Raw genomic sequence first — 27,925 nt, 5'->3', positions numbered from 1 at the left:
ATGCATTAATGAAAACTCCATTTCCTCTAGATACCAGCCTAGATCCATCTTAATTCCAAATCTACCAAACATCAAGAGGGATCAAATCTTTTTTCACTCTAAAACAAGTTTGCATATCAAGAGATTTGATTCATTTGGTTGATTAGAGTTAAAATGGATCTAGGTTTGTCTAATGTCCCCCTTCAAATAGGCTATATTCCACATAAATACCATGGATCAATATCATGGGTCATTTTTATATTTATTATTATTTTATTTTTATAGGGTTACTTTTATTTTGTTGTTTTTATATTTATTTTTTATTTTATTTTGACTAAATTAAAATGTTTACATTACATTATATTAATTTTTTTATTTACTTTAATTTTATTTTAATCTTTTAATTTGATTTTACTTTTTTAATTTGATTTTATTTTATTTTTATGGAATTGGACTTTATCAAAATATTTAACATTACATTACAATATCTGTCAGCACAATAGTTTTTAAATATATTATTAATTTTGTGTTTTTTATTTTATTTTATTTTTATTTTTAAGTTTATGTAATACAATCTCTCATGTTTTTTTCTTTTAAATTTAATTTTAAAATGTTATAAAATCAAATCAAAATCAAATATTTAATTTTGAAATGAGTTTTGGTTTTTGAAATCTGGTATTGATGATAAACCATGGTATCAGCCCATGGTATTGTAACAACATCTATTTATAAGTTAATAATATGCATGGTAATATGAAGTGAAATCCATGAGCCCCTTGCCAAAATAATTATAAATATAATTTTTTTTTTCCAAGGAAAAAATCGGTAACTTTTTATTTAAAAAATGAAAAGTTACACTAGCAGATGCATTGAAGCATTTCCATAAGATGCCCATTGGGCTCAAGTGCTTTCGCACCCCATGCAACGTTACAAAACTAACTTGCATTAGAAGAAGAAAAAGAGAAAGAGAGAAGAAGGGAGAAAGAGGCAGAAAAACTGGAATCCGGTAGTGAGTAAAGGACTCACCCTTCAAGTTTTTCTCCCCTTTTTCTTTTCGACCTTGCGCCACTCTCCTTGAGTGGGCTCAATCGAAGCTATGACTAACTGTGTTTCTGCTTTCTGTGAGGCTGTTTCCTTGTCTGAGTCTGAAGTGTCTGAGTGGTGATGCCTTTTGATCCCTCCCATATTCAGATCCTCGCTTGCCTTCTCTGCCTGATTTGAGTGAAACTGTGAAGCCTTGTTGTCTGATGTGGTTCCCTTCTGAGTCTCCATTTCTTGAGAAACCTCGGCATTCTCTGCGGGGGTCTCTTCTTCCTCTACTTCTGATTCTTCGTCCTCTGAGTCTGGGGGGGAAATTGCCATCCTTTCCTCTGCTTCCCTTTTTGCTTCTTTTTACTGTTTACTTTCTTGTCTTCTAGACATGTACTTTGCAAGTGTCCTATCTGCCTACAGAGCCTACATCTGAAAGCGTTGTTTTCATAGTCTAGTGCTTGCAGCCAATTTTGTTGTTTGTAGATCAGCCTTATGTTGTCCGGCAGCCCTTTACTTAGATCTACTTCCACACAAATGCGTGCGAAAGTGTAGACCCTTTCATCAATCCTTTCCAGATCTGTTTTGATATATTTCCCTATGTTGTTCCCAATACCTTCCAATACTCATTCACTCCAAAAGTGAAGGGGAAGGTTGTATAGGCGGACCCAGACCGACACTTTGGATACAGTCATTTTGTTTGGATCGAAATCTGGAAACCATGGGGTCATAAACAGCCCCGATGTTCCCCAAAACCAAGGCCCAGCACTGATGATTGTATCTCTGACTTCCTTGGAAGCAAATCTTACTATAAAAAACCCCTTGGAGCATAGATGTATATCACATTCCATGGTCCAACTGGTGAAGATCCAGTGGAATAGATCCATTGGTTTTGGCCAAAAACTGTTAAAACGGCAGATTAGGGCCTGCGTTTCATAGGACTTAACGAAATCATCAAGCCCTGTAGAATCAAAGTTAAGGGCTGGGGTTTGCCCTAGCTGATCTACTATGTATGGCCTAGGTGTATATCCGCCTTGATCTGGAGAGGACCCTGAGTCTCTGTTGCCCTGTAAAATGTTTTTGTAGGAGGAACCTCCCTTGGGTTGGTGCTGAGGTGCTGTCTTTTTCCCCTTGTCTCCCCCTGAGGAGCTTGGCTGTCCCTGAGGCAGAGCCCCTCCTCTCAGCCTAAGGTTTAAAGCAATGATTGTTCCTGGACTAATCTCATAGCTTTTCAGCGTTCTACTATCCTGGAGGGACCACCTACCACTGACCAAATGTTGGATCTGAACTGGGTATCCCGTCTCTGCCCATATTTGTTGTTTCAGCTGCAAGATGGTGCTTCCTGCATGAACCCACACTAAACGGGTTTTCCCCTCAGGGGATTTAATAAAAATCTGAAAACGAGTTGTTGTTACCTGCTCTGGCTGTAAACAATCTTCCAGATCTGGCCTCGTATTGGGTCGTTTTTCCTTGTGCATGTCTAGATCTACAAACCCTCTGCTTGATCTATGCTTGTTGCCACCGATCTGCTGCCTGGGATCTGGCTGTTCTCGAATGTTGGCTAGATCAGGTAGATCCAGGCCGGATCTGATGTGCTCTCTGCATTTCCCATCGAACACAGGCTCTAGGCTACTGCACTTCAAATCTGCCGCCGCTGGAAACCCCGAAACCTCGCAGCCAAACGAAATGGGGAGATCATCCAGTCCGCTGATCCACTTCGACAAGGGGGACCCGGCCATGGCGAAAGAGATCGAAACAGCAGCAAAATTACTAACCCCTGCCATGCATTTTGCTCGAATCTGCCTGCCGTCTGTTGACCTCTCCACTAACCTCCGTTGCAAGAGCGATGCTCCATTCATCGCCATCAGCGACGCATTTACAGCGGCCATGGTCGCAATCCCTCTCTCTGAGTTCGCCTTCGCCCTATTATAAATATAATTATTAATTATGTTTTATTTTATATATATCTTTTTTCTTTTAGATTTAATTTATATATATATATATATATATATATATATATATATATATATATATATATGATTTTGAATTGAATTTGGGTTTTGGAAATCCAATATTGATGATAAACCATGGTATTGGCTCATTGTATAGTAACAAAGTTTATTTATAAGTTAATAATATCTCCTCATTCTTTTTTCTTTTAGATTTAGATTTAATTTAAAAATTGTTATAAAATAAAACTAAAATAAAACATTTTGATTTTGAATTGAGTTTTGGTTTTTGTGATCTAGTATTTGATGATAAACCATAGTATTAGTCCATAGTATGGTAACAAAGTCTATTTATAAGTTAATAACATACGTGGTAATATGGGATGAATATCCATAATTATAAATCTAATTCATCCCATAATTATAAATCTTGTTATATTGTAAGTATTAAGTTTTTATATGATTACTAATTAATTTCTAAATATGGTTACATTATCATTAATTTACAACACTTAGATTAAATTTTAAAAATGTTAAAAAAATTAAATTAAAATAAATATTTAAAAAATGTTGACATACAATCTTTTTTACATTATATTTACCTCCTAGGCAACACATCCAACTCCTACACATCTCCCACATACTGGACTATGCATCTCCCACATACTGGACTGTAGAGTGTCTCTTGGACCAATAAAATCACCCACCCACCCACCAAAATTGTGACACTCTCCACTGTAGAGCGTCTCTTAGGACCAATAAAATCACCCACCCACCCACCAAAATTGTGACACTCTCCAAACATATAGTAATAACCTACAATACATCCAACAAATATCTTATTAACAGGTTTAATCTCATGCCCTCTTCCCTGCATAATTTTCCCCATGAGTGAAATTACTCTTATGTGAGGTGAAAACAAGTTATCGGGATGAGCGAGCCAAGGCTTGAAGGCTCGAGGCTTCCCCACTTCCTACACAATTGGGCTGTGTTCAACATTTGCTAGCATTTTGCCTTTGGTAGGACACCGACGCTAATTCTCCTTCTCTCATCCTCGATAGTTGTAACATACACAAGCGTATCACCCGGAGCTGTAAATTACAATGATTTATTTCAAGTAAATAATATTTGGCCTTTACATATCACCCCTACCTGGGGGTAGAAAATGCAGCTCTATAGCACAGGCAGTTGAGTCAACATGACAAACATACGTTAATGCATCTCACCCGCCTGCACTGTCAAATGCACCTCTTGATGCAACAATTTTCAAGCTCAGCATATTCCACCTCTATGAAACTCATTGAAGATCATAATTATTTATAAAAAAAATCTCATTTATAAAGGTTCTGCATGCCTGGAACATACACTAAGTCACCACAGTTTGTGGTTTTGTTTAACTTTGACTACTTTAACTGATATTAAAAGAAAATATCACCAATGCAAAAAGAGGATAAAATTCAATGTTAAATGCTCCTTGATGCAGTCTTACAAAACACTTGCTTCTCACCTAATCAATAAGACACTGGCATAATCTGTACCTTGGCACATGTTTATGGCAAAATCTGGCATGTAACAAGATCTAGAGTAAATTTTTGCTATTCAAATTCACTTTTCCAATAACCACCGCTATGAAATTCAAAAAATAACATCAATACCAAAAAAAACATGATTTGGCTCACTATTAAGTTCGCCCTGCTGCAATCCTACGAAACGTAGGTTTGTTATGTAATTTTATAAGACACTGGCATAATCTGGACCATGACATAAATTTGTGGCAAAATCTGCCATATAACAAGGTCTACAGGAAGTTATTGCTATTCAAATCCACCAAAACTAACTTTTCCAATTAAACCCGATGAACACCACAGTGACTGACGAGTATGCACACATGCATAGCAACTGTACAGATTGATTCTATTGAATTCCCACAATTCAGTTTCCCGATTGAATCTGGTTGTGATGGTGTTAGAAAATTGAATTATTATTAATTCATTTGTGGGCAGACTGCAATAGTGACCAGCTCATTCAATGGAAAAAGACATCTTTGTATAAAAACCTTCATCTTACATGGTTTATCATTCAGTTGTTCTTATCCAGCAAAAAGACATGCATAGAAAAAACATTTCACCTTACATGGCTTATTTAATCTCACACGGCTACTATTATATAGACCATAAGATGAATTTTCATTATGGTATCATACTATCAACCAATAAAAGATATGCTCGACAATGAAGAAAATTCTGTTATTTCAGATCGAAAGTTTGAGTTGAGCAAAATTAAATTCCTAGGAGTTCATATTTAACTATAAAACAGAACCCCAATTGTCTCCATCAATGTATATTGTCATAGAGAAAGTTTACACATTCTTCTCAAAAATTCAAATCCTACACCTTCGTCGGCTTGCAAAAATTACTGACCAAGTTCTGCTTTCTTCTTCTGCCAGAGCCTATCAAACGCACTGTCAGCATCCCCCTGCAAACGAAAAGAATTGCCAATTACATGATAAAATTATCCAACACAAATATAGCAAGCCAGATAATAGATCTACAGGAAAGACATTACTGTGCATCCTATTTACTTTAAAAGAAATACAATCCTAAGTAGAGAAAAAAAAGGCATTATGTCAAAATGCCGAGTCATTACAGAGTTTAATTATTAATACATACAATCATTTGCATGGTAGCTTTTTATCTTAATTTTATTAATGGCTGAAAGTAAGTCGGAATCTTTTAAGTTTGATCACTGATAGAAAATAAGTATTCAAGGCCATGTAAAAAGCATCCATAGCAAGAAACAAACCCTCATAATCACATACATCCTAGCTCATGAAAGTGGCAATGCTATGTATATCATGATGATATCCGAAATATGCAATGCCTGGCAAGCTGGCCTCTGTAAAATGCTATTACCCATAGGCAGAATATTGTTAATCCTCTTATCCCATGGGGTTAGCTCAACTGAATGTCGCCAATGTTGCTGGGCATTTACGATAGTTCTATGCCAGCAGGTGCCCAGTTCAAATCCCCCTCGGTGAGACACTAATCTATGTGCATTGTGAACAGATCAAATAGGGATGCCATCAACAGATGTGGGAAAGCAATCCTTGGGTTTTCCAACAAGATTTTCACTGGAAAGAAAGGAACATTGTTAATCTCTACTAATGAAGGCATAATATATAATTGATGTCAAATGGGTGTAGCACAAATGTTTGAGAGGAAAAATTGTTACCCTCTACACCTGGTTCAAATCCAACTTTCTGACATGTTTGCTCTTTAGCTGATTGTTGATATATAGAGTATATTCATGAATTGATGACCTGACCTTGAGCCCTGCAAGAATCTACAGTTCACCCTAGATACCATTGTCCGAATGAGGGGAAGTGCCAGAGAGGTTTTGCCAGGGATATGTTACTTGGAAAAAAAATATAGGAATCATACCATTAAGGAATTCCCACTTATGCTAAACAGTCTCCCTAACTTTGCCCCATCGGGCAATAAAATTTTCCAGATTAAGCCAATCTACCCTTCAAATAACCAAACTGCTCATTGAGGCATTATGTCAAACACTTAAGCATACATGCAGCCAAGAACAAATTTTGAAATATGCCAAACATCCAAAATACTGCCCCTTAATCCCATTGACACAATTTGTCAAACAGTTTGTAATCAATCACGGTATTTGCATACCAAATAAATAAATGTGACAGGAACCTTTTTACAAATACTTAGCATACATAGTATGATTGAATCCTCACAAATTGATTTCCCATCATGAACAGCATTCAAGCCAGTAATATCAATAAATGGAGGTCTGAAATTTTACAAGCAATTATTAATTTCTGGAAACTGATAAGATGGTACCCTGATGGCTGTAGGGTTGCACTGAGAAGTATGGCTGTTCAAAAATGGATACCACCCCAAGAGAAATCGCCGTCCAAGAAAATACGTCTGGCAATAAATAAATTGCACCTTCCTTAACAATTCAACCTACAATGGGTACCAGCTCGGCCTCTACCTAAAGAATTGTGCACTCAACCCCTGTGAGTTTACTCTGGCTGTAGAAATTAATGATGATTTCACTGTAGAAGGCTTAGCCTCCAAAAAGCCACAGAACGGTCACACAGGTTATCAATGAACCTAACTGCCATAAGAGATGGGTTTCAGCCTGCTAGAATTAAGGTGAATTCGGCCCTATCCTCCTCTCAAATGCTCAAGCAACATTCTTCTCTGCACCGAAGTATGCTGGTACAGCTTCTTGAGAGCCTCTCACATCTCAAATGTCGTTTCCTTCTCGGTTATGTGTGGTACTACATGATCCTTGACCCCGTCAAAGATAATGCTCTTGGCCCTCGCCATCGCTTCCTCGTACTTGTCATTATCATTAGGGTTCACTGGGATAGCTATTACCTTCAAGGCAAAGTTCTTGACACGATTTTTGTCAAGTACGGATAAGAATCTAGCCTTCCAGACTGCGAAGTTTGACGCTCTGTCCAGTCTATCCTGGTCTCTTACTCTGTGTAGTGCCATAATGCTCTTCTACTTCCCCCTGGAAGTTCTCTGTTCGACTCCTCTGAGTCTCTACTTCCCGTTTGGAAGTTCTCTTCTGGACTCCCTCTGAGTTCTGATTTCCCTCCTGAAAATCCTTCTGCCGCTGTCGAGATGCCCCCTACTCTGATCGTCTTATGCAACCGCATCACTGATCCAGGTTCCTCGGCTAGAAACCCTCGACAGCAACTCCCTCCTCTTGGCCTTGCTCTATCAGGTACTGTTCTGACTACAGTACCTCACCAGCGCCACTTTGCAATATCCCCACAACCTTCTAAACCCCAGCAACCTAAAGGTGAGAGCTCCTAGGCTCTACGCAATCCTGGCACCAACAACTCAGCCTCCTCAACCAACTGCGTCAGCCCTCCCAACTTCTATGTGAGGCTCCCTTTGCCTTCCCTAGCCTCTACGCTGCCTCATTCCGACTCACCCTTGATGACACAAGCACTGTGTCACTCTTCCTTGTTGTTGCTCTACTAGAAACAGCTTCTGTCACCTCGAGACAACTGTTTTCTGCTGTTATTGCTCCACTCGGCTGATGTCCTTACTCCTCCTGTGATCTGCAATCACGCTTTGATACCATGTTGAAGTTTCTAAGTTTACTTAGTTAGAAACCCTCCATGCACTTTACCTGATTTATTCCTACCTACTTGTTATTTTACTTAACAAGTTATTTACAATGTAAATACTAAAAATAAACACTAGTGCATGCTCAACATATTACAGATCAACAACTAAAGGAAACAGAAACAATCACACCATATGACACCATTATTTTTGGACCAATGTCCCCGGAAAAACCCAATGTGGGAAAATCGATGCAACTATCTGAGGGTTTTCTTATTAAGGAATATCATAGTACAATCTGCGAAACTGGCCTACCCAACAGAGAATTTCCTTGGCAGTAATACATCTCAGTTTTTGACAAATCTCCTGGCTGAAACCCCAGATAATCCTTCCAGCAGCTCCTCAGCACCAATCTGCCCCAGAAACCCCAGCATCAGCCCGTCTCTGCCCAGCACTGGCCTTGCATTACCTCGGATGGGTCTGCATCAGCCTTAGGAGGCCTTGCGTCAACCCTCTAGCCCTCTGCGTCAGCAACGCTGGACTCTCTGAGGCTTCTGCGCAGCTCCCAACTGCCTCTGCATGAGCCCTGGCTGCCTTTGCGTCACTCTCCCCGGCTACTGCGCTGCTCTCCCGGCACTATCTCTGCCTCTCTGTCCTCAATGCCCCTTAGCTGCAACTCCCGATCACTAATTCTATTTCTCTTAGCAAACCCCGCTCTAGAGAATAGAATGATTGATCAAGCCTCCTCTTATACTTTTCCTGTTGACATATCAACGGCCGAGATTAAGTCCCTAATCAACAGCTAAGATTAGATCTGACTTGATCCATGTCTTTTGGACCATTCTAACACAGTTTCATATTAATCCACATTAATATTTTATTTTCACTAAGTTTAGACTTAAGGACTCCATTAAAATATTAATTATTTTAATATCTCCTGAACTGTTTAGAATCTGCCCAAACCCTTTCTCGATATTGGAGATCTCATGTGCCCCAGCCTCTCCACCAAATTTCGTAGCTAGAGCACATCTGATGCTACCCTAAATCAACACAATGTGCCTAAATAATGATCTTGAGCTCCCTTTTATAGTCTTTGGCCATCCCAATACCATGGGTAAGTATTACATGGATACCAATACCAAGGTAAGTGTTCCATGGGTACCAATACCATGGGCACCAATACAAATCATCCATCAATGTGCCTAAATAATGATCTTGAGCTCCCTTTTATAATCTTTGGACATCCCAATACCATGGTTAAGTATTACATGGATACCAATACCAAGGTAAGTGTTCCATGGGTACCAATACCATGGGCAATGGGCACTAATACCATGGGCAAATAAATACATAATAATGTAACTTTATAAAGTTCACCCTTTTCTCGTAGCCACATATTAATCTAATTAAATCAATCATTTCCCCTCTAGTGATCACTAGGAAAGGGACATGACATAGATTATGTAAAAGAACAGCAACCTCTCCTTAGATGTATGCATCTCCTCAATAATGTTAATTTGGCAGCTCAATGACAAATTCGAATCATTGGACTACATTCCTCTTTCTGAGGGACCAAAATTGAACTTTGAAGCACTGAATTTGGATAAGGAAAAGTGTATTTTCAAGTTAAACCCACAGGTACACAAATTGTTAAGGTTGGTCTAAGAGGCTAATTAGCCCTCCTCTAACGCCTATAATTACAAGTCAAGGAGCCTCATTTGTAGACATCACATCAAATATCTCTCTCTCCTCTCATTGGTTCATACAATCTAAAATATTGCAGGTCATCTCCCACAAGTGTGAGCAAAAAGAAGGGCGAATTTCAGGTGGCCGAAAATCCAAGCTAATCTGCACTTTGACCAACATTGACCAAGGATCATTTGGCATCTTTTTGGTTCAATTTTTCTGGGGCATCTCTGTCTCACTAGGCTGCATTATTTGACACGGAAACTGATGTGATTGGAACTGTTTGTCCTGCGTTGACCAAAGACCTGACCGCAGGATTTATCTCTGTTGACTGGGTTTGACCGCATGATTTTGGACTGTTTTTGCTTCTGTTTGACCATCACTTGAGGCCACACTGTTTGACCCTTGACCGAGTCTGATTTGAGCACTTACTGCAGAATTGTGGACTGGTTAAAGCATGTTGACTTTTTAGAACTGTAAACTTTATGACAGTTGACCACATTTAACTTTTTCATCATTAGCATATTGAATCTTGGATGGTTGATTTGTTGGATAAGTCAAAGCCTTAAACATTTGAAGACAATCTAATAGAAGAAGAATTTTCAAAAAGTTTTCCCCCTCGTGGGGTTTTTCCCTAGTCTTTGACCAAATTGGTGTCTCTTGTTGATGCTCTTGATTGTCTCTTATTGTCATTGCATTTATTGTTCTATATTCAATTATTGTTGATTATTGGAAGAATTAATTGTTGAAAAGAATGCTTATTGAAGAATTGAATTGGGCTAAACTTTAAAGTAATTGACATAGCATAGAACAGTGGAAAAATTAACACGCCATCAGAGCTAAGGTGAAAAACAAGCCCAAAGGAGACGAGTTAGAGCAATCATCTTTGGAAAAGTTGAAGGAATCTATCTAAACAAGTCAGGAAACTACCTCATACTTCAAGGAAGCTGAGAAGTTGGGAGACTCATCATATTTTGTTGCTTGGAAGATTAGGTTGGAATTCATATCTAATGATGTCTTGGAGTACATACAAGGAAAAGTTCATGAGCCCCCGGAAAATGCTCTTGTTGCTACCAAGAACAAGTACAAGAAAGGTGAGTTAAAAGCAAAGAAAATTATTGTTGATGGTTTGCAAGATCATTTATTTGTCTATGTTGGAAATTTGAAGAAATTTAAGGATATGTATGATAACCAGCATGTATGAGGTCAACAATTTGAGTGAAATCATCTCCTTGAAAGATCAACTCAAAGATATGAAGATGAATGAAGGATCATTTGTTCAATCCTATATCATGAGGATATCTCGTCTTATAGATCAATTGCAGAGAGTTGAGGAAATTGTCCCTAATAGGGAGTTGGTGTTGGTAACCCTTAGAGGTCTCCCTCCTATCCGGGAAACCTTCATTACCACTATAAGCAATAACAACAATTTCCCATCATTTGATGAACTTGTTGGAAAATGCACTCAAAAGGAATCCAAGGTGATCTCAAGAGGAACAATTTAAAAGCATGAAGAAGGAGGGCCATCTGCTTTTGTTGCTCATGACAAGAAAAAAAAAAGGAAAGGGAGGTACATCAAGCTCAAAGAAGCCTGCTCCCCAAACCTCTAATAGAAGGAATGGAAGGGAAAAGGAATCGTTGCACATTGAATGCTACAATTGTCACAAGAAATGTCACTATGCTTGAGATTGCTCGAAGAACAATACTCCAAGATACAACACCTGACGCAACAATAGCAGGTTCAATAATCAAATAGGAAGAGATGCTCCAGATGATCGTGAAGAGGACCACTGTCCTCAAAAGAAGTCAAGAAATTCTAGGTATGAAAATAATGTTGTTACTAGTCAATCTTAATATATTCTTATTTCTACCTTCTCTAATTATTTTCATCCGGATTCATATGATAGTTGGCTAGTAGATAGTGGGGCCTCTTGACACTTCTTTGAGTATAAGGAGGTCCTCTCAAATCTGGTTGAGAGGGAGACAAGTTTAAAGATTATTCTTGGAGACAATATTGAATATCCTATCAAGTACTTTGGACCTATCAAATTTGATTTGAACTCTAGGGAATTTGTTATTCTTCATGAAGTGATGTATGTTTCAGAACTAAAGAAGAACTCGATATCTATTTCTGCTTTGGAAGACAAATGAATGAGAGTAGCCTTCATCAAATGAAAGGTTTTCACCTGGCCGGATGAATCTCGAATTAAAGATGCCTTTACATTGGGATCTAGAATAGGACTTTATAGAGTCACTGGAAGACCCCTTCTAGCAATGGTCCATGACACTAATCATCAGAGTGAGCTACGGCAAAAAAAATTGGCACATCTACATTATGAAGCTCTTCCAAAATTGAAGAATTTGGTCTTTGGGATCCCCGATGTTCAAGCTCAACATGATGGAGTATGTCCAAGATGTGCTAGTGGAAAGAAAACAAGGGGACCATTCCCCTCTAGCAAGAATAAGAGTAATCACATCCTCCAACTCATTCATTCTAACTTATGTGGACCAATGTCCATACATTCTCTTGGTGGTCATCTTTACTACATAACTTTCATCGATGATTTCTCCTGGAAGACATGGATATATTACTTGAAGCATAAAGATGAGGCCTTTGATATGTTCAAAGACTTCAAGGCTTTGATCGAAAATCAAACAAGGAATAAAATTAAGGTCTTCAAGTCCGACAACGGTGGAGAGAAAATTAAGGTCTTCATAGTTGCCCGAGCTATGCTCCGTGATCAAATGTTGTAGAAGTTCCTTCGGGGTGAAGCAACAAATACAACGATATATGTTCGTAATAGGGTTCCTCGTCAAACATTAGATAACAAGACTCCCAAAGAAGTATTCACAGATGTCAAGCTTGACATTAGCCATCTCAAGATATTTGGCTACCCCATTTATTTCCATGTGTCGAAGGACAACAAGAACAAATTGGAAGCCACTGGAAGAAAAGGTACGTTTGTTGTGTATTGTGAAAACTCTAAAGCATTTTAAAATATATATCCCTGGTCAAAGGAAGGTTGAGGTTAGCAAGGATGTAACATTAAATGAAGATGTTCCCCTTGGAAAAGCAAGGGACCTTACTCTGCCTCCTCCTAAGAAGGAAAATGATGATATGGATATTTTAAAAGCTCCTTCTATGCTGGAATTTGAGAGAGACATTGTTGATGATCCCATGGACCCCTTGGATCCTCCATGTGATCCCCCTGCCAAGAAGAAGCCACTTTGGTTTCGCGACACATTACAAGATGTTAAAATACATGTTGTTGCCCATGGAACCTTTAGATAAAGCAAAAAGCCGTGCATGTACCAGGGATATGTTTAGGTTGAACCTCCTACCTCTGAAGAAACTGTGAAGGAACGAGTTTAGAAGGATGCCATGACCGAATAATTCAAATCTATTATGAAGAATGATGTATGGGATGTTGTTCCAAGACCGAAAGGGAAATCAATGTTGACTTCAAAACGGCTATTCAAGATCAAGCATAGAGTTGATGGAAGCATTGAGAAATATAAGGCGAGGTTCATGGCAAGAATATTCTCCCAGAAAGAAGGAGAAGAATAAGATGATATCTTTGCTCCTGTGGCTCGATATACCACCATTCATTCAATAGTTGCTCTTGTTGCAAGTCAGGGATGGACCCTTCAACAAATGGATGTGAAGATGACATTTCTTCATGGCATGTTATAGGAAAAAGTTTAAGTTGAGCAGCCAGAGGGATTTGAAGTGAAGGACCGAAAGCAAGTTGAAGAAGGCATTATATGGCTTGAAGCAAGGCCCCAGAGCATGGTACGCCCGCACAGATAGTTACCTATTGAAGCTTGGATTCACGAGAAGCAGCGCCGACCCCAACCTATACTTCAAAGTGGTGCAATGTATGCCTTTGATTTTGGTTCTACATGTTTATGATCTATTCTTGACAGGTAGTGAGCCCTTGATGATCAAGTGTAAGGAGGAGTTGGCCTCTGAGTTCAAGATGAAGGATCTTGGTATGATGCACTATTTCTTGGGACTAGAAGTCTAGCATAATCCTAGAGAGATTTTCCCTTCGCAAGGAAAATATGTCGTGAAGTTGTTGGAGAGACTTGGAATGGCAAAATGCAAGTCCCTGGCCACACCGATGGAAATGAATTTCAAGAAGCTATGTGGGGAAGTTGCAAGTCCCGATTTGGCGAATCCATCTGAGTATAAATGGTTGATTGGGGTTTTGATGTTCTTGGTAAACACTCGTCCAGACATATGTTTTGCAGTGAACACTTTGAGTCAATTCATGACTGAACCCCTCCATGCACAGTATGTTGTTGCCAAACATATTCTGAGATATTTGCATGGGACGATTACCCTTGGTTTGAGATATACTGATGAAAATGTGAGACTTCATGGATATACCGATATTGATTGGGCCGAAAAAGTTGTTGATAGAAAGAGCACTTCAAGATGTTTTAGCATTGGATCCGCCATGATATCTTGGATGAGCAGCAAAAAGAAGTCTGTAGCTTTGAGTGCAGCCGAAGCAGAGTATATTTCCTCTAGCATGGCTAGCTATGAGGCAGTTTGGTTGAGGAAGCTCTTTTGAGAGTTGTTTGAGTAGGTCCTTGACACTACAATGATATATTGTGACAACAAAAGTGGGATCCGATTGGCAGAGGATCCTATACTTCATGACAAGTCCAAGCATATAGAGATCAAGTATCACTACATTCAAGACATGGTGTAGAGAGGAGCCATAAGCCTCCATCACATATCCACAAACAAGTAGATTGTGGATATCCTCACTAAGGCTTTACCGAAAGGGAAGTTCTTGGTCTTCAGAGAGCAACTTGAACTGATGGATGTGACCCCTCTGGATAAGGGTCTTCGTTGATCGAGAACACTGAGCATAGCTCTTCCCCCTTAGTAGAGTCCCCAAGGTGGGAATGGAGCATTGAGGGCTCCTGGGGTTGAGGGATCTCTGGACAATAAGTGTGTGTGATCCCTACTCTTGTAGTAGATCAGGCATCTCCTATATTGTCACCCATAGGGTGTGTGTGATCCTTGTCTTTTATGACAAGTCGGGTATCTTCCCCTATCTTGGTCTAGCAGAGTATAGTAGTTTTACAAAACGGACTCGGATTCGGACTCGGCCGAGGATCGACTCGGACTCGGACTCGGAAACGGCAATGACTCGGCCGGCTCGATTTCAATGACTCGGTCGTTGTAAAAAATACATTAAATATTTATTTTTTTTACAAAAAAACATAATTTTAAATATTTTAAACATAATTTTAAAGATTTTCATTCAAGTTTCCAAACACACAACATTATAATATACATGGAAGACAACATATGATCAAAGTAGGCTCATGAACCAATCCATTATATCAAAATGGGACGGTGTACCCAATGGCAATAGTAAATACATAGTCAACTGTAGTCTGCAATAGTAAATACATACATAGTCAACTGTAGTCTGTCATAGTTATTTTTACATTGCCCATGTCATCTTTAATACAAAGAACAGGTAACTTCTAAGCATATTTGCTACCATCCTACCTCAATCATCAAATACACTTTGATCTTAATTTTGCTGGAAGACGTAACAGCGACTAAATGAGGAGACTTAATGTGCATCCAATAATTTTTTAGGGTAGAAATTATGCTTGCACAATTAGAAATGTCAATTTGACATTGACGGAGTTTAATTTCTCCAATTCCTTAAGATTCTACAATAGAAACCAAGAAGTCACGTCCTTTCTTGCATATCACTAATCCATGATTAACAAGTGGTTGTATAAATTCAAACACAAGCACTAGTTCAACCTCAAAGCTGAAGTTTCCCATCTCAATAATCCTCTTTTCTTGAGGTCTACCATTCTCTAGCCCATGTGTCAAGGCAGCTTGATGCTTACTGCATAGTTAGTCATGAGTCATATTACAACGCTTCTAAGCACATTGATGGGTCTGGCATTGTGTGTCATGGGAAGGATGTAGTCGGCAGGCCTCAGTCATTCAATTATGCACCACATCTATCAAAGAATATACGAGACAGTGTTGCAAAAATGATTGAAGATGGTTTCAATGTGACTATGGTCTGGGAGAAATTCATATCTGATGTGAAACATGGATCCGGTGAGCTGTTTACAGGGGTAACCCGAGATGCCTTGATGACAAGGAAGGATGTCTTAAACATTTACAATAGTATCAGAAGGCAAGAATATCAGGGCCACAGGTGGACTCTCTGCAAGAATAATGATAAAAGAGAGGAAGGAGCTGAGATGCAAAACACTCAAAGTGATTCAGACTCTTCTTCTGTTGTAGTAGACATTGAGGAACCTGCTAGAAGGCTAATTTTGGACCTCAATATTCCTTATTGAAAATCATGATCAGAAGCTGCTACAGATCAGCCTTTGACAATACTTCTCATATCTTTGTTTTGTGCCTTATATTTTTCTTTTTAGAGACGTTAAACTGTTTCTTCTGCCTTGGACGTGGAGTGTGCTTAATAGCAGGCCAAGGATTGAATGCATGCACAGTTCCCTGAGTAATATGAGGGGTCCCTTTTGTCTGTTTTGCTGTGAAGAATGAAAGAATGCTTGTTTTTGTGTATCTTATTTAAATTAATACTGTACTCTGAAATTGATCACCCCAGATCTCAAAAAAGAAAATTTCTTTGCCGTGAATATGAACAGTAAAGGACATAGATGAATACAAATGCAGTAAAAAATTGTTCATCTAACCAGCCTGTAGAATGGCATTGACAGGATCTGATATGCATGACATATGCCATGCATGCGACTCATGACTGGTATAATGGAATCCTAAGAAGATGTTGCTTTCATCATTGAGATTAAATCATTAAAGTCATGTTTAGCATAAGCATAAATCTCTCTAAACTGCCAAATGTTAAGTGAAAATTGATTTTTTTTTGGTAATACGCTGCCCCAGCCGGTTATGAGTGAAACGGCCGAGTCATGATGGGACCCGGCCGGGTTGACCGGGTCAGCTATGACTCGGCCGAGTCTTTGGCTGACTCGGCCGAGTCATAGCTGACCCGGTCAACCGAGCCGGGTCATGGGCCGGGTCAAGCTGGGGGCTATTGAAACGGAACGAAACGGCCGTTTCCGTTTCGGTTCGGCCGTTTCGTAAAACAGTGGAGTATACCCTAGTTGGCATGATACCCACAAGTTGGTCTTGTTGGGATTGTCCCTCCCCATCTGGCCAATGGGTTGAGGAGGCTTGGGGCATGTGATCCTTACCTTTGGTAAGTCGAGTATCTCACCCAAGCTCGGATTATGATGTAGGTGTTCTACCACATGACTCTTAAGGGTCATTGTTGGGAAGATCAGTAGGCAATAGGATGGATGTGATCCTTACCTCTTATAGCAAGTGGTATCTTGCCCATTGATTGCACAATGGGATGGTTGTGATCCTTGCTTGGTAAGTTGTATCTCGCCTATTGCTCGATAGAGGGTGGTAACTATAGCTCCCCTATGATTCTTCTTCTTTAGATTCGAGAATGATTCAACAGATAGAGTTGAGTTGAGATGATCAGAGATGAAACATGATTTGATGACGAGATATTTGCGATGATCACATGATATAGTTGGAATTTCTCCCTAGCTGAGAGGGAGTGTTAATTTGGCAACTCAATGACAAATTCCAATCATTGGACTAGATTCCTCTTTCTAAGAGGACCAAAATTGACCTTTGAAGCACTAACTTTGGACAAGGAAAAGTGTATTTTTGAAGACAAGCCCACAGTTACACAAATTGTTAAGGTAGGCCTAAGAGGCTAACCCTCCTCCGATGCCTATGAATAAAGTCAAGGAGCCTCATTTGGAGACATCACAACAAGCATCTCTCTCCTCTCATTGGTTCGTACAATTTGAAATAGTACAAGTCATCTCCCACACGTGTGAGCAAGAAGAAGGATGGATTTCAAGTGGCGAAAATCTGAGCTAATCTGCACTTTGACCAGCGTTGACCAAGGGTCATTTGGCATCTTTTTGGTTCATTTTTTCTCGGGTATCTCTATCTCACTAGGCCGCATTGTTTGGCACAGAAATCGAGGTGACTAGGGTTGTTTGAGGCCACATTATTTGGCACAGAAATCAAGGTGATTAGAGCTGTTTGACCTGCATTGACCGCAGATCTGACCGCAGGATTTATCTCTGTTGACTGGGTTTGACCACATGATTTTGGACTGTTTTTGCTTCTGTTTGACCAGCACTTGAGGCCGCACTGTTTGACCTTTGACTGAGTCTGATTGGAGCACTTTGACCACAGAATTGTGGACTGGTTAGGGCACATTGACTGCTGTTGACTTTTCAGATTTGCAGACTTTATGACAGTTGACCAGATTTGACTTTTTCATCATTGGCATATTGGATCTTGGATGGTTGATTTGTTGGATAAGTCAAAACCTTGACTTTGACTCTTGTTTATGGATTTGACTCATTGTACTCTCTACTGAACATTTGAAGACAATCTAATAGAAAAATTAATTTCAAAGGGTTTTCCCCTTTGGGTTTTTCCCTGGTCATTGACCAAATTGGTGTCTCTTGTTGATGCTCTTGATTGTCTCTTATTGTCATTGCATTTACTGTTCTATCTTCAATTACTGTTGATTATTGGAAGAATTAATTGTTGTTGAAAAGATTGCTTATTGAAGAATTGAATTGGGCTAAAGTAGTTGACATAGCATAGAACAATGGAAAATTAACAAATAAGAGGATTACATTGCCATGTATTCTTAGAATACTTTTTACAAGTTATTCAAGCAATCAATTTCATTTGATTTCTAACATTTTTACATGAGTGAAACACTTAAATTTCATCATGCACTCCTTTTTAGTCCTATTAAAAGGCCTACAGATTATGGAAAGGAACAGTAACATCTCCTTATCTCTCATATTTTGGAAATTGGGTTAACAGATCTTGCAGAATTCTAAAAGGGTAAATTCATTGTAATAGAACTACAACATATGCACTGAATCTTCTACTCATATTACTGTTCAGCACTGGATATCATACTAATTTTCAGCATTATATTAACTGAGTCAACTAGAGTTTATTTTTGTTGAATGAACTCCATTTAGTCCTGGAGATAAGATTTTATCAGGACAGGAGGTGCTTGGGGATATGGTGTATATTTCTATGAATAAAGGACTGCCATGAAAATTTAATTTGCAATCAAATGAAAAACAAATTAAAGAAAGTTCAATCAAACACTAGTATTCAGCAGATTATGAAATAATAAGCAGCATGAAATGGAAATAATAGAAATTGTAGTTAGCATCAAACTATCTGTACAGGAAAATAACCTGTCATAGATACCACGGGTCTAATAAAGAAGGGCATATTTTGATGATTTTAGCAAATTATGGGGATTGTTAAATCCTAAGTTTTTTTAATTGTTGTACATACTACAACTTAAGTGGACAACTGAGAAATGATCATAAAGTGCCCAGATGAATAATTAGTTCATAATGAGTACCAGACCTCTTGAGGCCATTTCTAGTTTACATGGTTTCCTGAAGTAATATAATTGTCTTCATCCATTCGTATAGACTTGAATCAAAAGTAAAACAAATCTCAAACACCGGTATCAGACTCTGCTTGGGAACATATTTGGCCAGGCAGACAACCCAAGATTTAAACTCAGCAAGTGAAAAACTCAGCAAAGTACGAAATAGAAAAATTCAAAAATACATAGATGCTTATCAAAACAAATAAATTTACATTTATATCAAATTGTTCTATGCCCATACAATGCAAAAATAGAAATAGATGTTCATAATCGTTGCATTCTGCATAGTGAAAGAAGAAACCAGCACAAACTCTCTGTTATGATGCCATAGTTAAGTTTGTGGATGCCCTGGTTGCTTTGATGTGCTACTTAGTCCGCTTGGTCACCTGTGGCCATATTCACTTAAGGAAGCAGGGCAGCAAAAAACACAGGAAAGAGGACCAATTTCATAGGGTTTATAGGCGTTTATATGTTTGCCCGAGTTTGACTCCCCTGAGAGTCAAAACTGATTGTTTGAAGACCAAGCAGAGTCAAACTCGAGGGTTCTCAAGCCTGATAACACTAATCTCAACAAACGCTAAGCCTTAGTCAAGAAAATGTACATTTATATCTTGAGTGGGATTGGTTTAATAGGCTTGTTTTGAAGGCCAAAAAGAGTCAAATTCGAGAAGTCTCAAGCCTAACACCACTGATCTCAACAAAGGCAAATAAGCCCTAGTCCAAGAAAATACAGATTTATAACTTGAGTGGGATAGATTTAGTGGCATCCACTCCTAGAGACTTGTATCAAAATAAATCTCAACCACTGGCACGAGACTCAGCTTGAGAACGTACTCGGCCAGGGAGAAGACCCAAGATTTAGACCCAGCTAGTGAGAAATCAGCAAAATACAAACAAAAATAAAAATTACACATATTTATCAAAAAAAAAAAATTCATTTATATCACATTGTTCTATGCCCATACAATTCAAAATATAAATATATGTCCCTAATTATTGCCTTGTGCATGGTGAAAGAAGAAACCGGCACAAAATGCCTCTGTTATGATGCCATAGTTAAGTTTGTTGACGCCCTAGTTGCTTTGCTGTGCTACTTAGTCGTCTTGGTCACATTCACTAAGGACAAGGCAGAGCAGCAGAAAATACAGGAAAAAGGACCCTTTCAGAGGGCTTCTAGGCATTTATAGCTTAGCACCACCAGCGAAAAGAAAAGAAATTGAGATCGGAATTCATACACACCTGTGCTCGTACAAAGCCGGAGAGAGCAAAGGTTGTGAACTGGCCCGTGTATATCCCGTTCTCGTCCAGGTGCCCGATATTTAATTGCACCGATGCATGGTCCTTTGAAGTTATCAGCCGATTAGTTGCAGAGCTGTCGAATACACATATGAATTCTATTTCTTCAACCATTCACCCACAAAAACCAACAAATTAAAAACAAAAGCTGCTGTGAACCAAAAATAAAGACAACAATTTTACCATTTCCTTGGAATGTAAAGATCGATATTCTGTCCTTCTTCGTTCTGCATGTTGATGGCGTCTCTCTGCCTCACAGATTATGCTAAAGAAGGGCGCACAAGGGATGCTATACTTGCTGTCGGACGTATCGTGAGGCAGGTAAGGCGGATTCGCTTGGTTGAATATGCCACACGGTGTAGGTTAAGAGCAGTGTAGGGTTAGGGTTTTCAAAGCTTTGCCTTTCGAGAAATATACCCCCAAACTACTTGCACATAATGGCTTCCTTCACCAAACCTAAGAATCAAATCTACTGTAGATACTACCTCCAAGTCGAGCTATGAGAGATCGAGGACGAAGACAAGGGCAAGGGCATGACTAGTGGCTCTATAATTCATTACTCTCCAATTTGTTAGAACCAAACACCTATTTCTCTAAGTGAAATGTCTCCCAACAAAACCTAGAATGTGCTACAATTTTTTTTTACATCTTGTCTCCTTTCTCTATTATCTAATACATAGCACCTTAATAATTTAATGGGGCAAGGGAAAGTTGAATATATTGATTGTCTTTTTGGTTTTTAAGATGGTAGATTTCAGCATATTTGTGGTTAATAATTGGCATAAAGTTGAATATATGTTTTTAAGATGGTAGATTTTAGCTTATTTATGGTTAATAATTGGCATAAAGGGGTGGTAGGAGTGAGGGTGGTTCTTTATCATTGCATAGGTATATGTATGGGGCTTTGGGACATGTTGAAGCCTCGAAAATCGTTGCTTCAATACAGGGAGAAAACCACCCACTCCGGACCTTAAGATAGCTCCTTTTCCATTTAAGTAGTGGCTCCGACTAAAGATAATGGGACCAGTTTCCCAATGAAAAATGATTGAGTCAATGTGCAATGCTTATAGTGGAGTGAAATAGATGGATTTGCAGCGATTAATCAAATGAAAAATATATGCATTAACCTACACTATAACCCGGGATTATTTAACATTTATCTTAATGCAATCTATAATGATTTTCCTTAGTAAATGACAATATAGATTGCTCAAACACCAATGGAAATGAAACTATTTCAAGATGATTAGTATGATTAAATAGTTAATCAAATAATGTGTAAAACTCATATCGCATTTAGAATATCAAAGCAAATTGCTTGACATGTATAAAAAAATACTAATGGCAGCATAATTAGTAGTGAATACATGTAACATTGTTCTTTAAATATCAAATAATAAGCAACCTGAAAAGATAAATTTACTATTTACTTATGAACAAAACAGAGGTATAATGATAGAAATACCAGATACACTTCGCTTAGCTCATAAAAGAAATAGCAGTAGTTTATTCCTTCCCACAAAGATGATTCCAGGAGTACAGTAATGCAACTTCTCAAAATTCTTTATGAAAATTCCTAAACAATGTTCCAGTCGTTATATTGAGAAAATGATGAAATTACAGTAGTGCGAGCTTTCGTAAGCCTTTCTTCATAAAATTCAAGACCCTATTTCATACAAAAAGTAAGCTTAAATAGCAGAAAACAAATTGAATCTATTGTGCAGAGTGTTGAGGGCATTTAAACAAATCCCTTCAACAATGCTTAAAGGAAAACAGTTTTTTGGTAGAAGTTTCTGAAAGTGATTTGTTGTCTTCATCAGCTTTGTTTGTTCCATCGAATTCTCTGGATGTTTGTCTACCTGTTTGAACTGATCTGCCACTTATCAGCACAGTTGTCTTCCTCTGTCATGAACCTGAACAAGAAAAATAGGAATCAATAAGTTGGAAATAGATGAAATTGATAAGCGAGTTTTATTTGAAACAAATCATGTTTTGCAAGAAATCAGGAAAAGTGTAGAGCGCAATAAATCTCAACACAAACATCATGGAGAGGAATGCAGAGTGAGGAGGTGGACTTTACGGCTTATCGCAATTGGAAATCAAAGTTTGGGGCATATCATAAAACAATTGCAAGCGGATTAGAATCAAAGACGAAACTCAGAAAAATCACAATCGGTTTAGACCGGGAGTATTTCATACAAGATCCTAAAGGGGGCGAAAGATTTGTGATTTGCGATATGTGGGATGATGTCATGGTGACGTGGCAGGTGAAGTGGAACTGACGTCACTGCTAACATTATATCGTAATCGGCATTGGATGTATATCGCAATTGGCATTGGGATGAGGCATGGCACCGGACGCGATATTGATATAAATCGCAGTGTATAATCCAGGCGGGTCCAGGCCTTATTGCATATCGCAATCGGCGATTCGGAGCGAGGTCAGACTTAAGATTTTTTGTGATAGCCCTTGGACACGGGGTTTTATATGGATTGGATTTACTTTTCCTGTCGGGTCCGAGCCTGATCGTAGATGCAAATCGCAAAGGTAATGGGGCATGGACTTATATGATAACAGATACTGTGGTTGCGATGGACGTGGGGTCCTTTAGAAATGTAGTTAATAACTTGTTCGGGTCTGGTCTAATTGCATTTCGCAATTCAGTGTTAGCCAGGAGTCTTTGCCTTTGGATTTTTTATTATGGGATGTGTGATGCGGGATATGGCGGAGCTGTTTGGATCTTTGGATTAAAAACAATGACAACAACAACAATAACCTTGATTTAAATTAAATAACTCGTATTGTTTTAATACTTAAGGTTTTTTCCCTGGATGTGGGTGTTAATTAAGGTAATTAAGTTGATGAGACGGGGCGACGGCGGACGGGGTGGCCACTTGGCCCTCTGCAACCTTCCCAAGGTCACCATGAACGACATTCATGGCACCTCGCAGGAGTCATTTAATGCCTGCTCAAGTCGAGGCAAGGCCATTACTCGCTTAACCATGGAGCCGAAGAACTTTCCTATCATTATGCCCCTGCTTCACTGTGTTTGCCCTCCGCAGGCAGGAGAGCCGACTGAATGCACCAACACTGGGCGCAGATGAGTTGCATTGATTTGGGGAATGGCTTCCACCATTCCCACACAGACCTCTGCAGTTCGGCTCACGACCTCCAGCCCTGTGTAATCTCTACGCAAAGCTCTTCTGTCAATTCCTCTTCTGCTCCTCCTGACTCTCTACCTACTCCCATATCCACCATGGTCCGCCATCGTATGCGCAGCCGACGTTGTAAGGACCTGATGTCCTTAGGCACGTCCGCCCGAAGTGCGACCACGGGTGAGGTTGAACGCGCGCGCGAGTAGAGCTGCACAAGCTGCGATTATGTGATGGACGAGCTCACGACTTGGATGTGCGATGGTTATGTGAGATAATGCGCACAAGGAAGGGAGCTTGGACATGTTTATATGGTGTGGAGCATGACTTAGAAACGTATGGAGGCCAACCTATGATTATGAGGAGCCGACATGGTAATTGAAGCTTTTGCGATGGCGTAGGGGCTTTAGGCAAGTCGGCTAGGCAGCCTAGACTACGCCCTGCACTTGGTATATATTGCAATGCGTTGACTCTCATTTGGGGCATCATCCATCGCTCAACAATCTTCGCTATAAGGAGTTAGGCACAGTTCTAGTGCGCAGGTCTAGGGAGGAAGGCACAGGTTGTGATGCGCCCATTCTTGGGCTCGGTTGCACGGTGAGGACGCGTTTGTGGGTGAAGGTGCGGGCAGGAGCGCCCGACGGTTGGGTGAGGGCATGCACGGGAGTGTGGCGCCCGGTGGATGGTTGAGGCGTGCACGGGTGTCTGGCGCCCAATTTGTGCGACGACTTGGCGTGGGTGTCTTGGCGACTCGGGTGAGCGCCCGCCCGGCTTGCAAGTGTGCACGGTGACTTGGTGAAGTGTTGAGATTGTGAACAGAGGTGTGTCTCGGGTAGAGGTGTCGGTGTGTGGCGACCTGGAGGCGCGCCCGAGTTGGGCAAACAACACAATCGTGCGACGAGGTGAGCGAAGGGTTGGAGAGTCATGCGGCGACCGTGCGGAGGCACCGACGAGCTGGGCAACCGAGTTTGCCGAAGTTGTGAAAATTGGCTAAGTATAAATTTGGGGTTTCCCAAGGACTTAGTCTGTACTTTGTAAAAGTGGAAAAATTATATATATATTGATATTCGGGTAGACTCATATTGCAGGGAGTTGCCCCTCCCTTTATATTGTTGTGCATTTCTCTTGTATAATGTTGTTTATGTGAATGTTATGGGCTTTCACTTGTATAAAGGAACACATTAATAATACTTGGTAACGAAAATAAAACTAAGTATGGAATGTTAGGCGTAGTCAACAATCGTAAGTATTGGTGAAAAGAAAAAGATTGGTAGTGCTGCACCTCGCTATAAGCGGTTGAAAGACTACCGCAGGTGTAGGGGCATGACAGTTGGTATAAGAGTTGGCCCAAGTTTTACAGAAAACTTGGTGAACTGAATCAAGGAGCTGATTCTACGAAGACCGAAGACTTGGAAGGAAGTTCAAGTTTTGCGGGTGACAGGTGGAATATCAGGGTGATTCAGGTGAATGGTGAAACGAGTTTAGCAGAGGTGAAGCTTTGTGCTTGGACCAAGCTGAACGACAAGGCATGGCAGGTTTGGAAGAATGCGAAGGGAAGCTCTTACTTACCTTATACAGGTTGAAGCGGATGAAAGAAGAGAATCCCCGGATTCGAAAGGAGCTTGAAGTCTTGGAAAAGAATGTTGAAGACGAACTTCTTCAACTTGGTTGGACAATGGAGCAAGATGAAGTTGCAGATTGTGCTAACAGGGAAGAGGAAGCCGTGATGTTTGAAGATGTTGCAGACATGACCACGATAGAGGATGAACTTGAGGTTGATCAAGTTGGACCAGGATCGTGCAGTTTGCAGACATGGATGAATGAGGATACTCATATGGAGGAACCTCATGATGATGATGTAAGTACTATTGATACTTGTGTTTCACTTGAGCATTTGGTAGATGGACCGTATGCAGGGAAGGGCAAAGTCAGGTTGCCGATGCTAGGGAGGATCTTACCATGGATGTCTATGATGAAACCTTGTATGGAGAAGCAAGGATTGTTGACTGTTGCAGGACTTGTTGGGGTTGTTTGTGACCTTACGGCAGAAGGTACAAAGACCCGTGACAAGGGAGGGAACATGATGATTGTTGTGGAGGATTGGGTCATGCTTTAGCCACATGGAGAATTGGCTAAGTGCCCAGCATGACTCATGGATAGGTTGAAGGGCACACGTTTGAGGTATGATGATGCTTGGGTGGACTTCTCATGGTCGATACCAAGAGAAAGTCTTGGTGGAACCTTTAGTGGAGGAGCTATGATGGAAGGGACTCGTGATGATGATGATATGGTTGGGTGACCGAGTTCACTAGACCGAAGATTGCAGACTTGGATGAGGATGATCGATTGTTGTGGTGGGTCTACTTGGTTGGACTACATGGGCAACTTAGTCATGGACATCAGGTTGGAAACATGGAGCATGGCAGTCTATGCAGGGACATTGTGCAGGAGCACTTGTAGAGGTGTCACTTATGGGCATCGAATGAGGAGTGCCAAGGCAAGGATGTTGTGCAAGTAGATTTGTTGATGTGACATGGAGATGTTTTACTTATGAGCCGATGGAGAGGTTGTGCACTCTTGTACAACAAGGCCATGGACTTGGATGGAGTTGTGAGCAGACTATGGAGCATTCCTACTACATGGAGAGTTGAGGCATCTTACAGAGACCTTTGGGCCGAGACTTGTATGCTTGCTGAGATGTTGGTTGGAGATGACTCATGGAGCTCATGATGACATGAGGTTGTGACTTTTAGGGACTTCATATATGGTGGACTTGGAGGATCTGATGCATTGAGGAGCTGAGGTCAGAGACTTTGATGCAGGATGGGGTGCATACTTCCGAGTACATGTATGGGTGTGGCTTGGAAGAGTGACTTGATGTGGAGGATCGATATGAGACACTTTGAAGTGATGGAGTTACAACGATGATGATGTCTTGGTGGCAACACTTGGGGATGGGTTGAGCCGAGACTTAACCACTTTTGACACATGGGAGCTGATTGATCTATGATCATGGGCAGCACATGGATAGATGAGACAGGTGTATACTTGTTTCTATGGCAGACTTAAGGGATGGCATATTGCAGATATGATGGCGGTTGCTTCATGGACCTGGATGTGGCACATCGAGAGTCGACTTGACGAGTTGGTCTTTTCATATTGAGGAGATTGATGTTTTGCAGATGGATGATGTTGGGATAGATGCGGCTGATTTCATGCAGCACATTGACACCAAAAATCATGGACAGCATGTTGCAGATGAGATGAGGACTACTTCATGGACCTGAGCATGGTTTACACTTGTATGGAGATGGATTCTTGATCGAGTTGAGGATGTGACAGAATGTTCTGAGAAATGACTGATGGTGGCATGAGGATGTGCATTCTCATGGTTTGAGCGTGATAGTTGGACTGAACACCCGACTAGTTCAGACATGGGGGTCAACAATGTGCAGAGATGTGTTAGCATTGTGTTGGAGTATCATGGCAACAGTTCACATGAGGACGACACATGATGAGGTCAACACGAGAGGTTGCAGGAAGCATGTAGCTTGAGATGGAGGGACCAGCCTTCCACGATGGAGAGCAGCATGTGGAGATTGTGACAAGATGGTCGATGGTCATGGATTGAGAAGATTTCTGATACATGACATACCGATGAGGTGTATACCTTGGTATGGTGATCTTGGTGATAGGAGGTTGCCGAGGCAACACATGGTGGAGACAGTGGTTCTACATATGATGCAGAGATGTTTGCAGTATGTGGAGGAGTTGACATCATGGATGAGACAATTGTTATTGATCTTGGTGGATGGCTACCAGGATGGTATGTTGTCGAGGACGACAACGACTTCAGGTGGAGGAGAATGTAAGGACCTGCTGTCCTTAGGCACGTCCGCCCGAAGTGCGACCGCGGGTGAGGTTGAACGCGCGCGCGGGTAGAGCTGCACAAGCTGCAGTTATGTGATGGATGAGCTCATGACTTGGATGTGCGATGGTTATGTGAGATAATGCGCACAAGGAAGGGAGCTTGGACATGTTTATATGGCGTGGAGCATGACTTAGAAACGTATGGAGGCTGACCTATGATTATGAGGAGCCGACTTGATAATTGAAGCTTTTGCGATGGTGTAGGGGCTTTGGGCGAGTCGGCTGGGCAACCCAGACTACGCCTTGCACTTGGTATATATTGCAATGCGTTGACTCT

General features: G+C 40.3%; 1 protein-coding gene across 1 annotated transcript; it reads right to left on the bottom strand.

Moving 5' to 3' along the window:
- Positions 1-5,179: 5,179 nt before the first annotated feature.
- On the bottom strand, positions 5,180-21,073 carry LOC149239281 (small ribosomal subunit protein eS21). Its single transcript, XM_089373382.1, has 3 exons — positions 20,749-21,073; positions 20,509-20,641; positions 5,180-5,432 (listed from the first exon to the last, which is right to left on the bottom strand). Exons 1-3 carry the CDS (start codon positions 20,796-20,798, stop codon positions 5,370-5,372), a joined length of 246 nt encoding a protein of 81 aa, XP_089229508.1. The 5' UTR covers positions 20,799-21,073; the 3' UTR covers positions 5,180-5,369.
- Positions 21,074-27,925: the final 6,852 nt, after the last annotated feature.

The sequence above is a fragment of the Pinus tabuliformis genome, chromosome 8 (genome assembly GCF_031772625.1).
Source record: "Pinus tabuliformis cultivar Carrire ecotype Pingquan chromosome 8, CPIR1, whole genome shotgun sequence".
Taxonomy (NCBI): Eukaryota; Viridiplantae; Streptophyta; class Pinopsida; order Pinales; family Pinaceae; genus Pinus; species Pinus tabuliformis.
This window is presented reverse-complemented; position numbering and strand designations above follow the sequence as displayed.